This window comes from Littorina saxatilis, linkage group LG10, assembly GCF_037325665.1.
Source record: "Littorina saxatilis isolate snail1 linkage group LG10, US_GU_Lsax_2.0, whole genome shotgun sequence".
Lineage (NCBI taxonomy): Eukaryota > Metazoa > Mollusca > Gastropoda > Littorinimorpha > Littorinidae > Littorina > Littorina saxatilis.
In genome coordinates, this window is record NC_090254.1 from 48,670,837 (window position 1) to 48,688,418 (window position 17,582).

The 17,582-nt window shown below is 42.8% G+C and overlaps 1 protein-coding gene across 1 annotated transcript in view; it reads right to left on the reverse strand.

The window, feature by feature from the left end:
- Positions 1-2,329: 2,329 nt before the first annotated feature.
- Positions 2,330-17,582, reverse strand: part of LOC138979000 (caspase-7-like) — a 38,973-nt gene continuing 23,720 nt past the window's right edge. The window contains exons 4-9 of the mRNA XM_070351814.1: positions 11,949-12,004; positions 7,422-7,589; positions 6,458-6,704; positions 5,468-5,638; positions 3,554-3,663; positions 2,330-2,546 (exon numbers count right to left, since the gene is read on the reverse strand). Coding sequence (XP_070207915.1) covers positions 2,433-2,546; positions 3,554-3,663; positions 5,468-5,638; positions 6,458-6,704; positions 7,422-7,589; positions 11,949-12,004 — 866 coding nt within the window. The 3' untranslated portion in view covers positions 2,330-2,432. The remainder of the gene's footprint in view (positions 2,547-3,553; positions 3,664-5,467; positions 5,639-6,457; positions 6,705-7,421; positions 7,590-11,948; positions 12,005-17,582) is intronic.

Here is a 17,582-nt window from a genome sequence, read left to right on the forward strand (position 1 = left end):
AACAGAAAAGGCTAGTTATCTCCCTTGTTTTTCTGATAACGTTCGTAAAAGGCTACAGATGTAAATACTTTGATGTAAAGAATAATCCTACAAAGTTTCAATCACATCCGATGAACTTTGTCAAAGATATAAAATGTCTAATTTTTCCTTTGACGCTGACCTGTGAGCTTGAAAAAGGTCAAAGGTCAACGAAACCATCGTTAAAGTGTAGAGGTCATTGGAGGTCACGACTAAACAAAATATGAGCCCGATCGCTTTGATAGTTTCCGAGAAAAGTCCAACGTTAAGGTGGTGTCTACGGCCGGCCGGCCGGCCGGCCGGCCGGCCGGACAGACTAACACTGACCGATTACATAGAGTCACTTTTTCTCAAGTGACTCAAAAACGTCTGGGGATATCATACCCAGGAACTTTCATGTAAAAATTCATACAGATCGGTCCAGTAGTTTACTCTAAATCGCTCTATACACACACACACACACACACACATACCACGACCCTCGTCTCGATTCCCCCTCGATTCGCCCTCTATGTTAAAACATTTAGTCGAGGGTCTTAAAAGGATGATGCCACTGTAGTGTAAGCGTTCACTCGTCGGCTGCATGCTCACCAAACGTCATATTACATTGAGGGGGGACTGTGGGTTTATCACCAGTGAGAGTGGAGGGGGAACTGTGGGTTTATCACCAGTGAGAGTGGAGGGGGAACTGTGGGTTTATCACCAGTGAGAGTGGAGGGGGAACTGTGGGTTTATCACCAGTGAGAGTGGAGGGGGGACTGTGGGTTTATCACCAGTGAGAGTGGAGGGGGAACTGTGGGTTTATCACCAGTGAGAGTGGAGGGGGGACTGTGGGTTTATCACCAGTGAAAGTGGAGGGGGGACTGTGGGTTTATCACCAGTGAAAGTGGAGGGGGAACTGTGGGTTTATCACCAGTGAGAGTGGAGGGGGGACTGTGGGTTTATCACCAGTGAGAGTGGAGGGGGGACTGTGGGTTTATCACCAGTGAGAGTGGAGGGGGAACTGTGGGTTTATCACCAGTGAGAGTGGAGGGGGAACTGTGGGTTTATCACCAGTGAAAGTTGAGGGGGAACTGTGGGTTTATCACCAGTGAAAGTGGAGGGGGAACTGTGGGTTTATCACCAGTGAGAGTGGAGGGGGGACTGTGGGTTTATCACCAGTGAAAGTGGAGGGGGGACTGTGGGTTTATCACCAGTGAAAGTGGAGGGGGAACTGTGGGTTTATTACCAGTGAGAGTGGAGGGGGGACTGTGGGTTTATCACCAGTGAGAGTGGAGGGGGGACTGTGGGTTTATCACCAGTGAAAGTGGAGGGGGGACTGTGGGTTTATCACCAGTGAAAGTGGAGGGGGAACTGTGGGTTTATCACCAGTGAGAGTGGAGGGGGGACTGTGGGTTTATCACCAGTGAGAGTGGAGGGGGGACTGTGGGTTTATCACCAGTGAGAGTGGAGGGGGAACTGTGGGTTTATCACCAGTGAGAGTGGAGGGGGAACTGTGGGTTTATCACCAGTGAAAGTGGAGGGGGAACTGTGGGTTTATCACCAGTGAAAGTGGAGGGGGAACTGTGGGTTTATCACCAGTGAGAGTGGAGGGGGGACTGTGGGTTTATCACCAGTGAGAGTGGAGGGGGGACTGTGGGTTTATCACCAGTGAGAGTGGATGGGGGACTGTGGGTTTATCACCAGTGAGAGTGGAGGGGGGACTGTGGGTTTATCACCAGTGAGAGTGGAGGGGGAACTGTGGGTTTATCACCAGTGAGAGTGGAGGGGGAACTGTGGGTTTATCACCAGTGAGAGTGGAGGGGGAACTGTGGGTTTATCACCAGTGAGAGTGGAGGGGGAACTGTGGGTTTATCACCAGTGAGAGTGGAGGGGGGACTGTGGGTTTATCACCAGTGAGAGTGGAGGGGGGACTGTGGGTTTATCACCAGTGAGAGTGGAGGGGGGACTGTGGGTTTATCACCAGTGAGAGTGGAGGGGGGACTGTGGGTTTATCACCAGTGAAAGTGGAGGGGGGACTGTGGGTTTATCACCAGTGAGAGTGGAGGGGGGACTGTGGGTTTATCACCAGTGAGAGTGGAGGGGGAACTGTGGGTTTATCACCAGTGAGAGTGGAGGGGGAACTGTGGGTTTATCACCAGTGAGAGTGGAGGGGGGACTGTGGGTTTATCACCAGTGAGAGTGGAGGGGGGACTGTGGGTTTATCACCAGTGAGAGTGGAGGGGGGACTGTGGGTTTATCACCAGTGAGAGTGGAGGGGGGACTGTGGGTTTATCACCAGTGAAAGTGGAGGGGGGACTGTGGGTTTATCACCAGTGAGAGTGGAGGGGGGACTGTGGGTTTATCACCAGTGAGAGTGGAGGGGGAACTGTGGGTTTATCACCAGTGAGAGTGGAGGGGGAACTGTGGGTTTATCACCAGTGAAAGTTGAGGGGGTTGAGGAACCATTTCTTGGTCAGCGTTCCGGTGGTACAGGGGATGGTGCGGAGGTCCTCCTGCAGCTGCATACCTGCCAGGCGCTGACTCACCTGTAACAGCCAGGTAAGGCACAGGTGAGGCCACTCACAGAAAACACAGGTGAGACTATATTCATCAGTCAGATAATAAATCAATAGTGTTTCTGCTCCAAGCAACAACAGTGCATGTGATTTATTCATATGTGCCAAGATTTGCCTCTGTGAACAGACTTCAAACTTACAATCCTGAACATACACATTTAAAAAAACCACAAACGAAATGATTCATGAATGCATATAATGCACACAGAGTGCAAGCACATATACACACACACACTCACACGATCACACATGCTCTATCTTTGACCATAGACCAACTAGCTCTCTCTCCGCTCTTTCTCTCTATTACGAGGTAGCGGCCACCCCCCATTTAGGAACGAAGAGAGGTACAGAAAAGCGTGCTATCTTTCTCAGCGCAACTACTACCCCGCTCTTCTTGGCCTTTCAGAAATCAGGGGGATGTCATATCCGGTGTCGATTGTAATCATGGACGAAGTTGCCGAGGTAAGTTCTGAAAATGCTAAAATAAACTCAGCTAAAGTGCATATGGAACATGTTTTTCGATGAGTTTTGTTAAGTTTAGTTTGGAGTTTTGGAAAATCCAGTTCATTGTCACCTCCCATTGTCACAAATAACTGGAGCGTGCTTTCTTTTCACTGTCTTTCAAACCGGACGCTAAGCGCCCCTGTGAAAATCGAGCGTCGTAACCTCGAAGGGTCACGTGACGAGTTGACGGTCCAGGCTATTTGGTCTATGCTTTGACGTACACACACACTATCTTGTTCATGCTTTCTCTCTTTCTTGCTCTCTCTCTTGTTCTTTCTCTCTCTCTCTTTCTCTCTCTCTCTGTCTCTGTCTCTGTCTCTCACACACACACACACACACACACACACACACACACACACACATGCTCTCTCTTTGACGCACACACACACTATCTATCTAATGTTCACGCTTTCTCACTCTCTTTCTTGCTTGCTCTCTCTCTCTCTCTCTCTCAGTTGTCTACCCTGCCCTACCTCTGCCATCATATCCATAAGGTGTTCGCGTGTGGATTTCTGTGTGAACACCTCCGTCAGCACCTTGACAAAGGGACTGCCCTCCACAGGGTGTCGATACGACACATAACCTGCACACACAAACACACATGTAACACAAATAAATACCTGACACATAACCTGCACACACAAACACACAGGTGACACAATGAAAGTTAAAAAACAAAAACCGCAGAAATGGGAATGGAAATGAGTTAGGAGAAACATTTGGTGTGAGTTGGGGAGACAGATCCCCCAGATGCTGAAGACTTTTGAAAACATCACTCCCACTAAAAACAATTCTACAGCTTGAAAATAAGCTCTTTCTGGAATTCGAGCATGTTTCCATTTTGCAATCCACACAATAGGCTTTGAATAGCCAACTTGCACAATACCCCGTTTAAATAGCTCTTCGGTGCGAAAGATAAGAAAGGTTTACTTCCCGGCGGGCAAATGCTTTGCTCTCACAAGCGCTGGTGTTCTCTGGCTTGCATTAAAAAAAAAATTCTTAAACTCTATCGCCTTTCCTTTGTGCACGGGCCATGCTTGGGTAGTTTGATCGAACTTTAGGATTATTCTCGCGGCTATTATTGCTGCAGCACACTGTTCACAGTGAACTTCCACACTTTTCAAGGCGAAGTGTCCGCACTGAAACGCAACCTCTCACAGAGCTATCCGAACATGCCGGCATTTTGCGGCAGATCTTGCAAGGCCACGCAAGTTCACGCAGATTTATCGCACAGGCCGATAGGGCAAGTCGCCTATTGATGAAAGTGACTTCTGTCAGATAAAATGCAATAGCGGCACTATATAGTGGTGGGCTTTGAATAGATGAAAGTGACTTCTGTCAGATAAAATGCAATAGCGGCACTATATAGTTAGATGAAAGTGACTTCTGTCAGATAAAATGCAATAGCGGCACTATATAGTGGTGGGCTTTGAATAGATGAAAGTGACTTCTGTCAGATAAAATGCAATAGTGGCACTGTATAATGGTGGGCTTTGAATTGACCGAATTTGGGGAGATCTGTGTAACTTTTTTCACGGAGGACGAAGGGAGACTACAGCCTTCAAAGTAACATTTACAAAAATTGCTGAAACTGGTTATCAGCTTGAACTTGTCATTGTAAATTACAGTGCCACAATTGCGTTTTATCTGACAGAAGTTACTTTCATCTATTCAAAGAATGACTCCAGTGACATTAATCGAAGGAATGAGTTTCAAAAGTCAGCAAAACCTGGTCAGTTTTTGTTGACTGAAAAAACAGTATTCTTTCAGTCGCCATATTTGTCTCCCTTTGGCTGTTCTCAAAATGTGCGCACACCGATGTTTGCATTCTAAACCCCATGATGTTATGTTTGTTATAAGAGCCAAAAGACAATAGATTTATACAAATAAAACGAGACAAATAAAACGATACAAATAAAGTTATGTTGAAATTAATTGAATTGAAATGAATATATCAACACATTTGATTGTCACAATGTTAAAATCAAGCTGTAGGGCTCAGCTCAAAGTCTGGTGTCTGTACCGCGAACAGTGGAGTGTTATGTTATGTTATATGAAGTCTTATATCGCGCGCTTATCTCCAGACTCGGACTCAAGGCACAGGGATCTATCTATGCCGTGTGAGATGGAATTGTTTACACAATACATCACGCATTCACATCGACCAGCAGATCGCAGCCATTTCGGCGCATATCCTACTTTTCACGGCCTATTATTCCAAGTCACACGGGTATTTTGGTGGACATTTTTTATCTATGCCTATACAATTTTGCCAGGAAAGACCCTTTTGTCAATCGTGGGATCTTTAACGTGCACACCCCAATGTGAGTGTATGAGACACATGTCTGTATCTGGAACAGTGGAGTGTATGAGACACATATCTGTACCTGGAACAGTGGAGTGTATGAGACACATGTCGGCCATGTTGGCGGTGCGAGAAGATGCGGTGGAAGTGACACTGGACATGGGACTGGACCCATCATTCACCATGCTGTCCAGGCTGTGTGAAATGGAACCGGGGGAGCGTGGCCCTGGGCTGTCCGCCATGTCTTCGTTCCCTGAAACCAAACACTGCTGCGTCAGCAAATGTTCTTGTGCAACAGTCACACCCTATCAAAACCCCCTTATCTCAGATTGTCTGTTCTAACGATCAGAAGATTCAAGCCCATTTCAAGACTCCTTCTCTTTTCTTAGAGTTGTGTTATTCCTAAAAAAAAAGGGGGATAATCCACTGCAGTATGTAAAGAAATACTAAGGCACGTGCAAACAAACACACACACACTTTTTCTCTCTATTGTTTGCCTTCCTTTACTTTACTCTTTTCTTCTGATTGTGTCATTCTGATGTTTGCTTGCTGCTGTTGCTGCTGTTGCTGCTGCTGTTTTACAAATGTTTGTTGTTATTGCTGTTTTGTTGTTGTTTTTCTTTAATGGGGGGATGTCTGTGTGTATGTGTGTGGGTGTGTTGATGTCTGTGGGTGTGTTTATGTCTGTGGGTGTGTTGATGTCTGTGGTTTTTATATGTCTGTGGGTGTGTGGGTGTGTTGATGTCTGTGTGTGTGTTGATGTCTGTGGGTGTGTTGATGTCTGTGTGTGTTGATGTCTGTGTGTGTGTTGATGTCTATGTGTGTGTGTTGATGTCTGTGGGTGTGTTGATGTCTGTGGGTGTGTTGATGTCTGTGTGTGTGTGTTGATGTCTGTGTGTGTGTGTTGATGTCTGTGGGTGTGTTGATGTCTGTGGGTGTGTTGATGTCTGTGTGTGTGTTGATGTCTGTGTGTGTGTTGATGTCTGTGTGTGTGTTGATGTCTATGGGTGTGTTGATGTCTGTGGGTGTGTTGATGTCTATGGGTGTGTTGATGTTTGTGTGCATTTCTCACGTCCTCTGCAGGCCTGGACGATGACCAGCTTGGGTTTCTGGGCCATCAGCGGGCAGTTTCTGGCACTGAAAATGTTGCGAATCTCCTCATCCGTGACGTACGCCTGTGCGTGGTTGTTGCTATGGTGACCGTCTTTGCCATAGATGACCCCATCTCGACCCCCGTGTGACAAAATGATGACAGCCAAAGCATCTACTCTTCCGAGGGCGTCGTACTTTGCAAAGGACTCCAACAGTGCTTTCATTTCCTGAAAAATAATCCATTTGGTTATGGCATGTGCTTTAGGAATTAACTATTAGTATGGTCTGATCAGGTGCCAGCAAGGTTGTAAAAATCATCAGATGCTGTCTTGTGTTTGGGAGGGGGGGGGGGGGGGGGGGCAGAGACAGGGTTGGGGTTGTGTGTTTCTTATACAGCTAAAATCATAAACTTGTCAGCTGCTTGCATGTAAATTGTAACATTTATTGGAAAAGCCACAGGTAAAATGAATGATCTTACAAGTTGTTATGCCTCTTCATTGTCTCTGTCAATGCCTGTTTTAACTGTTTGCTTCACGTTATATAATAAACTAACCATGGGCTACATCATACAAACAGAAAGCTTCAAAATCCACAAAACTTTGTGAATTTCTGGGTTGGAAAATCCTTATGTGAAATCAACCCCCTTCAACGACCAGGCAATGCATTCCGGTGCAGTGCTGGAGTGCCAATATAATGTCGGCCACACTGGAAGTTAATGTTACTTGAGTTTGCTTTTCCAAACTGATACTAATTAATGTACTTCTGTTCTTGCAAAATATAAAGTTCACACACACCCACACCCACACTAACACACACGTGCCCACCCACGCACACACCCACACCCACCCACACACACTCTCACACTAACACACACGTACCCACGCACACACACACCCACCCACACCCACACACACCCAACCACCCACACACACACACACACCCACCGCGGCAGTCTTGTCGACCTGATGGCAGATGTCGAAGCCGAGGTTCTTGAACAGGATGTGGAGGTTCTCCATGTCCCTCTTGCTGCCGTTCCTGGCAGTCATCGTCTTGAACTCCTGATTGTTGATCACCAGCGCCAGGCCCCGCGGGTTGCTCAGCATCCTGTACACCTGTCACAGGTAAAATCACAGCTGTACAAAAGTAGGATCATGTTTTTATGGTGGAAAGCCACAGGTAAAAACACAGGTGTTCATTATATAGATATATTTTATGGCACAAAGCCATAGCTAAACTACCGGTGTTCATAATATGGATATATTTACACGGCACAAAACCACAGATAAACACAGGTGTTAATCACAAGGAAATATTTTCATTACGTAGAGCAACAGGTCAATACAGGTGTTAATCACAAGGAAATATTTTCATTACGTAGAGCAACAGGTCAATACAGGTGTTAATAATATGAATACAATTTTATTTGCACAAAGCACACCAGTAAATACACACACACATACTAATCAATATATATAATTTTATTGTGCAAAGTTACAGGTAAATTATGTGTTTATAATAACGATATTAAAAGCGCCTGACAAAGATTATTAAATACAAAAGACTCATTCACAAACAATCATACAGTTTACCATGCAGATACAAATACTATTTGTTCCTACAGTGTACAATCTTTGTAGTGGTAATCCACATGTAATAGCAGGCATGGGAATTGAAAATTGTAAAAAAGGTGGAAAATTTATAACTGAAGACGCGAAGTGTTAAGTCGACGGCGCGAACCGGGGGCATGCCCCCCCGGACATTTTTTTTCTCCAAAGAACCCAGATGGTGCAATCTGGTGTCATCTGAGCTCCAAGTTTGCCATTAAATTCTGTTTTTAGAATCAGAGTTTTTAGTACAAAAATGTACCAAATTTTGCTTACATGTATTATAATTGTGACAGTCCATCACAAAATCAGTCGGAATTTGGATGATTTGAGTTAGTTATTATTTTGAAATTGTGAGTCTTTCCTGGATGTTTAGAAAACAAAATTAAAGCTCTAGGTCAATAAATAACGATATTACGGCCATTTTTATGAAAGAAGTTGACCGGCGGCCATTTTGAGAAATCGGGCTTGAAAGTTTTGGAAAGCACCAGCTTTACATTTTCCTTAGCAACGGGGGTTGAAAATTAACCTAACCCTTCCACATTTTGCACAAGTGTACTTTGCTCTTTCATGCATCCTTTGTATCCAAAACGAGGGGTTAAAAGAACAATTATCACCATTTTTGAAGGCTTTGTTTACATCATACATGTGGAGGAAAACGGTCAAATACATACATGTCATACACATCAGCAAAAATTTTCACTGTCATTATCAGGATTAAAGAAGTTACATGCATCACACCCACGTTTTTGTCCATTTTTGACAAACACTTGAACAAAATCAACTTACTTGTATCATTCACTTTTTTGGCATCGAATAGGAATACGTACAGATCAGAATGTAGATCCCAAACAGAGGAACTCCTCCACTGTGACAGTCTGTTCACCACAAAAGCTCTTGCACATCAATGTTGACACCACCTCCAACCTCACCTTTATACATGTCTTGCACTGATAGCTGTAGAGCTACAATCTCCTCCGGATCAAACTGGGTGATACATCCACGACGAGTATTTCTGGGTGCAGCGTCAGGAACTTTAATCTGTTTGCAGCCAGTTCCATTGACTTTGCAGCAACGAAGGCGAGTTCTCTCGAGCACATCACAGCCCTGTTGCAATTAAGGAACTGCAGCATGCACTCCCATCACATCTCCTCCACCACTCGCCTCAACTACATGTGTTCTTGCAGTTGATGCAGTGCCATTAGAAACGCCAACGCCGGGTTTTTGACACTGACGAGGGGACGGTCTGTCTCCTCTTCGTCCGCATATTCAGCAACAGCGTCACATATCTCGGCGTCAGATGCATCAGAATCGGAGTCACTGAATCCAGCAACGTCTTCGGCAAAGAAATCCGACAACAAATCTCGGAGTTCGTGGTTATTTTCAAGCGAATTGCAGTTGAGAAGCGCTGTCAATCGGTGTACGTCAGCCATGGGTTTGCTTTCGTATAGCGATAGGAAATGATAAAGTGTTACTTCCCCTGGGCTTTGATTTGACCAATGAGGAGGCCGTTGCTAGCCCTTTTTTGAAGGCAGACAAGCTGATTGGTTAAATCTTAAAGTTTGTTTACGTCACGATTTCCTTATTTGGAGGAAGTGGGCAGGTATTTTTAACCACAGAAACTCACAGCGGGAAAGCTGATGCAATAAGCTTTCCGACAGTACCAAACATAGTGGGGTTCTGTAAGGGATACACTAAGCAAACTATCGGTGAAAGTGAGGCATTTTGATGTTATGCTTGACTTTTTTGAAGAATGTATTGCATTTAAATCCAATAATTTAACTATTTAGCGATTGATTTTGGCATATTTTTTTGGTTGTCATGTAATTTGGGGTCTACAGAACACGTTTCTGCAAAAAAGTGAATTTCACCCAGATAGACCCTCAGTGCCTTTTCCTCACGCTATCTCGCTTTCGCCTGCTGCGACTTAAGACTGGTTTTGTGGTGGAACGTCACATTTATATGGTTTAAATTTGTAAAAAAATGTATATGTTGAGACAAACAGGAAAATGTAACTTGTAACACAATCTGTGCAATCTGGTTTACTTTCAAACATAATAGTTCAATAACTGAGGCGGGCGGTAGCAGTGCGTGAACAAAGTACGGAAAGTTTTCGCGGGCTTTTGCGCAAAGGCCAAAGTAACCGGTGCTTTTTTTGTGTGCCTCCCCCCTTTATTTTTTCGGCGGACACTTTTGCATTTTCGGCGGAACAAAAAAAAAAATCGGCGGAAATCCGCCATTCGGCGGACAATTCCCATGCCTGAATAGGTTCATATTATTTTTGGCATTACGAAAATTGCAATTTATAGTTTCCAAGATTTCTTGCCAGCACTGACTTTTCACTACCCCAAAATCCGCATATTGCTGCCTGAACTGCGCTATAGAAATCTCCTAAATAAATAAACAAGAAGAGCAAACGCTCGATCGAGTCACTTTCGCAGTTCTGAATATTATATGAGGCATCAGATGGACAAAAAGCTACAGATGTAAATAATTTGATGTAAAGAATAATCCTATAAAGTTTGAATCAAATCCGATGAATAGTTTCAGAGATATGATATTTCAACTAACAGACTAACACTGACCGATTACATAGAGTCACTTTTTCTCAAGTGACTCAAAAAAAAAATAAAAAAAAAAAAGGTCAAAGGTCAACAAAACCATCGTTAAAGTGTAGAGGTCATTGGAGGTCACGACTAAACAAAATATGAGCCCGATCGCTTTGATAGTTTCCGAGAAAAGTCCAACGTTAAGGTGGTGTCTACGGACGGCCGCGTCCGGCCGGACGGCCGGCCGGACAGACTAACACTGACCGATTACATAGAGTCACTTTTTCTCAAGTGACTCAATAAAAACAGTCAAACACATTAAACCCACTTATACAAAACAAACAAGTCGCGTAAGGCGAAATTACTACATTTAGTCAAGCTATGGAACTCACAGAATGAAACTGAACGCACTGCATTTTTTCACAATGACCATAGTCCGCCGCTTGTGCAAAACGGAGTGAAACTGACGAGCCTGTTTAGCGCGGTAGTGGTTTTGCTGTGCTGCATAGCACGCTTTTCTGTGCCTCTCTTCGTTTTAACTTTCTGAGCGTGTTATTAATCTAAACATATCATAGATCTATATGTTTTTGGAATCAGCAACCGACAAGGAATAAGATGAAATTGTTTTTAAATCGATTTCGGAAATTTAATTTTGATCATAATTTTTATAGTTTTAATTTTCAGAGATTGTTTTTAATCCAAATATAACATATTTATATGTTTTTTGAATCAGGAAATGATGTAGAATAGGATGAACATAAATTTGGATCGTTTTATATAAAAAAAAAAGTTATTACAATTTTCAGATTTTTAATGACCAAAGTCATTAATTAATTTTTAAGCCATCAAGCTGAAATGCAATACCGAAGTCCGGCCTTCGTCGAAGATTGCTTTACAAAAATGTCAAGCAATTTGATTGAAAAATGAGGGTGTGACAGTGCCGCCTCAACTTTTACAAAAGGCCGGATATGACGTCATCAAAGACATTTATCGAAAAAATGAAAAAACGTCTGGGGATATCATACCCAGGAACTCTCATGTATAATTTCATAAAGATAGGTCCAGTAGTTTACTCTGAATCGCTCTACACATACACACAGACACACACACACACAGACACACATGTATACACAACGACCCTCGTCTCGATTCCCCCCTCTATATGTTAACACATTTAATCAAAACTTGACTAAATGTAACAAAAACAAGTGTACGTGGAAGTTTCAGCCCATGAACGCAGAAGAAGGGCGAAGAAGAAGATTAAGAAGAAGAGGAAGAAGGAGAAGGAGAAGAAGAGGAAGTGGGTACATGCACTCACGTTGCTCTGGTTGGAGTGATAGTGTCGTTGGTACACGGTCAGGTTGTCATGATGGCCTACAAACAAGAGAGACGCTTTGAAACATTATACATATAATGCCAACAAAACTCTGATAGATTCAGACAACGTGAACTTGAACTAAATGACTTGGATACCCGATCATAATTATAAGAACACTTCATATCTCATTTCTTGAAGTTTTCAGAAAAACAAGATTCAAAGAAAGGGCTTAAGTCAAGTAAATCCACTTTAAATCGGAAGAATTATGCTGGTTTTTCTGCTCCCTATTTTGATGTGTTATATACTCTGCATATATATATATATATAGACATAATACATTGGATATGGGGACTCTGACACCAGCTGGTTATTTGGGAACTTGTTTTCAACTGCTTGCAGCAAGTTGAAATTTGGCATTGTGGTTTATATGTCGACTTAGTACCCAAATATAAAAAGACATTCTGGAAAATGTTATTATTAGGTATATGAAAACATAAGAAGGTCCCCATATCCACGTTCCCAAAAAGCTTGTCTGAATATATACTATATATAATAAAAGTTTCTGGGAACACTAACTTTTTTTTTTAATATTCAGGTGAAACAACATTCTTTCACATGTATTGTTTGCAAAACTTGTTTTAACTTCAAACTTGTAAGATTAAGGCCACGGTCTTCAGTTTTCTCTTTTATTGGTCCTTGTTTGAGCAGTTCTTATGAAGCTAACTCGACACCAGCCGGTTATTTGGGAACTCGTTTTCAACTGCTTGCAGAAAGTTGAAATTTGGCATTGTGGTTTATATGTCGACTTAGTACCCAAATATAACAAGAAGGGCAAAGCCCATACGACTCACATGCTTGACCTTGACCTTTACATGACGTTGACCTTCAGGGTCAAGGTCAAATAACTAAACCTAGCAATGACATCATACACTAAGAACTGCTTTACACATTTTTCCTACCAAAATACATGTGAAGGTCAAGGTCATCCAAGGTCATGCAACACAAAGCTGTTAATTCAAGACATAGGAAGTACAATGGTGCTTATTGGCTCTTTCTACCATGAGATATGGTCACTTTTAGTGGTTCACTACCTTATTTTGGTCACATTTCATAAGGGTCAAAGTGACCTTGACCTTGATCATATGTGACCAAATGTGTCTCATGATGAAAGCATAACATGTGCCCCACATAATTTTTAAGTTTGAAACAGTTATCTTCCATAGTTCAGGGTCAAGGTCACTTCAAAATATGTATACAATCCAACTTTGAAGAGCTCCTGTGACCTTGACCTTGAAGCAAGGTAAACCAAACTGGTATCAAAAGATGGGGCTTACTTTGCCCTATATATCATATATAGGTGAGGTATTCAATCTCAAAAACTTCAGAGAAAATGGGAAAAATGGGAAAAATAGCTGTTTTTTAGACAACATTTATGGCCCCTGCGACCTTGACCTTGAAGCAAGGTCAAGATGCTATGTATGTTTTTTGGGGCCTTGTCATCATACACCATCTTGCCAAATTTGGTACTGATAGACTGAATAGTGTCCAAGAAATATCCAACGTTAAAGTTTTCCGGACGGACGGACGGACGGACGGACGTCCGGACGGGGGGGGACGGACGGACGGACGACTCGGGTGAGTACATAGACTCACTTTTGCTTCGCATGTGAGTCAAAAAGACATTCTGGAAAATGTTATTTGTAGGATTTAAATATATATATGAAAACATAATAAGGTCCCCATATCCACGTTCCCAAAAACCTTGTCTGAATATATAATATATATAATAAAAGTTTCTGGGAACACTAACTTTTTTTTTAATATTCAGGCATAACAGCATTCTTTCACATGTATTGTTTGCAAAACTTTTTTTAACTTCAAACTTGTAAGATTAAGGCCACAGTCTTCAGTTTTCTCTTTTATTGGTCCTTGTTTGAGCAGTTCTTATGAAGCTGTGTTGTATTCAAATTGATAGTCGGTTGTGCAAATAGTATTTAACCATGTTTCTTATGCTGTGACAATTTGGGTGTGAATGTGAGTGTGGACGTGGATATATGATTTACTGCAACATTTAAAACAAAATCATGTGCTTTTGCATTTTGGAAATAAATTCTATTGATTGATTGATTGATTGATAGTTTGTCATTTGGTTTCGTACTAGTAAGGAAGTGTTCTTTTCAGCTGTGAGCTTATAAAGTTTATATTGATGCTTCAGACACTGCATAATCTTTTGAAGAACATATTTGCGGAAAAAAATAGCACACACACACACACACACACACAGAGCGAGAGCGAGAGAGCGGGGGAGAGAGAGAGAGAGAGAGAGAGAGAGAGAGAGAGAGAGAGAGAGAGAGAGAGAGAGAGAGAGAGAGAGAGAGAGAGAGAGAGAGAGAGAGAGAGAGAAAGAGAGAGAGAGAGAGAGAGAGAGCAAGAACATATTTGCGGAAAAAAATAGCACACACACACACACAGAGAGCGAGAGCGAGAGCGAGAGCGAGAGAGAGAGCGAGAGAGAGAGAGAGAGAGAGCACAATACTCGCTTGCAGTCACTCCCTGTTTACACAATACACACTGTTCATGAAGGTTTTAAACAGATACTGTTGTTTATTAGTCCAGCATCAACAACACAAACAATAACATAAGCAACTATTGTTTTAAAGAAAAAGACATACCTCGTCTTGCAAAAAGGTGGATTGTTACCGAAAATAAAATACAGTCATTTAAATCTACTGATAACTAAAAAGAACATTAAAGATAATACAGTCTTATGTATAGTCATTGAACCGAAAATTATTAACTTGTAATATGTTTGCAAAAAAATAATCGCACCCAAAAAACATGATTTTGAAGAAATATGATGTCACTAAGCATGATTAACCTTCGCCGACAGTCGCTAAAAACATTCTTCGCCGACCGTCGTCGAAGGACACATACTTTTAACACAGACAGCCATGCGTAGTCGGAGGACACATACTTCTCAAAGAAAAAAAAACGTGCTCAAGTAGAGAAAACAAGAACAAGAAAAAAAAGTACAGAAATCAGGCTTTTCATTGAATTAGATTATCAAACTAAATATATTTCCAATTTTGTACTTGCATTTATCTTTTTTCGTGTTGTGTAATTACGCACCAAGTTAATTCTTACCTGAAATAAACATTAATCACAACTCAGCTTTTATTTTGACATCGAAAATCGTTATTTCTTAAACACCATGAATCAAAGTCCATGGTAAAAGTGAAACAGGTGACTGAACAATGGGGAGGCAGAAAAAAAGAAATAAACAAGAAAAGGACCACGGGTCCTAAAATCACCCAACCGTATGTGTAGACGGATAGACACAGGCAGGGACGCTGACAAAAGTAACAGTCACCCCCCTTTCCTTTGGGTGGGTGACTAAAAATGACAATAAAGGCTCACCTAAATATATGTTCTTATCCCATTGGGGCGCATGAGGTGACTAAGAACCCAAAATAAGAGATCCCCCCCCCCCACCTCCCAGGGCGGACCCTGGGAACAAAATTCAAAATCAAAAAAGCATTTCAATGGAAAAAAATTAATCAAAATCAAATCTGATGATACATTTCATTACGCTAATAGGATAATTGCCTAACTCAGAGTTAGATAGTTTTGAGACAACGGTTCCATAATAACGCCAACAATTGTGTCAATCATCTGTAAAAATTCCGAAAAGAAATTGCAAAGAGAAACGGTTGCTGATGCCATGTCAGCAAAATTGCCTAACTCATAAGTCAGTTATCTTAACAGCATACCCATGCTTTTCTGTCTATGCATGTGCATCCCATGGTAAACAAGATCAATAGAAATTTGGATTAAAGTTCATTCTACTGAAGTACAGAACCCAAAGTTCAATGCAGAGGCTGCTGAACAAATCGCTTTTTCTCAAAACTTGCAAAAGTGAGTTAGGCAATTATCCCATTAGCGTGACGATTTGCAACATATTATATATTATTAAACATTGCTTAACGTCCAGCTGACTACACCGAGCCGTCTCAAAACGCCCCACGCTGCCAACTAAAAAAACCTAAAAATTACCAATGAAGGTATGTCACCAGTCCTTCTGATAAACCATGTTTACAAGGACATATAATTGTGAGGCTCTGGAAACGATGAGGTACTTTCCCCTGTTTGTAAAAACCAGGTTTTAAAAAGAAAAGAGGATAAAATAATGTCCACGAAGAACTGTGATCCTTGTATCTCTATCTACTCTGCTTCTTTGCAAGACAAGTTTATACACGATTAGCTAGGAACCTGCGTAAACACCGAGGTTTACTACGAGTTTAAGCAGAGCTTTAAGACATGTCATTTAAGCTATTTTTACACAGCAAAAGGCGGTAAAAATGTCATGTGGGATCATAATCACCACGTTTTCTGCATGCAATCATTTCTCCGATTAGCAATCTTCCCACTGTGACACCAGCGACTAAAGGCACTTCACATCGCCTCCTTCCCTACTTTTCAAACCAACATCACAGGGTACCAGACCGCAATTCCGAGAATATACCAGTACTGATTTATGACGTCTCAACATAATTGTCTTAGCAAGATTAAAGCAGAGTAGATAGAAATACAAGGATCCCAGTACTTCGTGGAAAATATTAAGTAAAAATGCAGATCCTTGTTCATCAAGACCTAGGGTCATACAGCAAGACCGAGGGTCATACAGCAAGACCGAAGGTCATAAGCAAGATCCAGGGTCATACAGCAAGATCCAGGGTCATACAGCAAGACCCAGGATCATACAGCAAGACCCAGGGTCATACAGCAAGACCCAGGATCATACAGCAAAACCCAGGGTCGTACAGCAAGACCCAGGGTCGTACAGCAAGACCCAGGGTCGTACAGCAAGACCCAGGGTCATACAGCAAGACACAGGGTCGTACAGCAAGACCGAGGGTCATACAGCAAGATCCAGGGTCATACAGCAAGACCCAGGGTCGTACAGCAAGACCCAGGGTCGTACAGCAAGACACAGGGTCATACAGCAAGACCCAGGGTCCTACAGCAAGACACAGGGTCCTACAGCAAGACACAGGGTCGTACAGCAAAACACAGGGTCGTACAGCAAGACACAGGGTCGTACAGCAAGACACAGGGTCGTACAGCAAGACACAGGGTCGTACAGCAAGACACAGGGTCGTACAGCAAGACACAGGGTCCTACAGCAAGACACAGGGTCGTACAGCAAGACATAGGGTCGTACAGCAAGACACAGGGTCCTACAGCAAGACACAGGGTCATACAGCAAGACACAGGGTCGTACAGCAAGAGCCAGGGTCCTACAGCAAGACACAGGGTCCTACAGCAAGACACAGGGTCGTACAGCAAGACACAGGGTCGTACAGCAAGACACAGGGTCCTACAGCAAGACACAGGGTCCTACAGCAAGACACAGGGTCATACAGCAAGACACAGGGTCATACAGCCAGACACAGGGTCCTACAGCAAGACACAGGGTCGTACAGCAAGACACAGGGTCGTACAGCAAGACACAGGGTCGTACAGCAAGACACAGGGTCGTACAGCAAGACACAGGGTCCTACAGCAAGACACAGGGTCCTACAGCAAGACACAGGGTCATACAACAAGACACAGGGTCATACAGCAAGACACAGG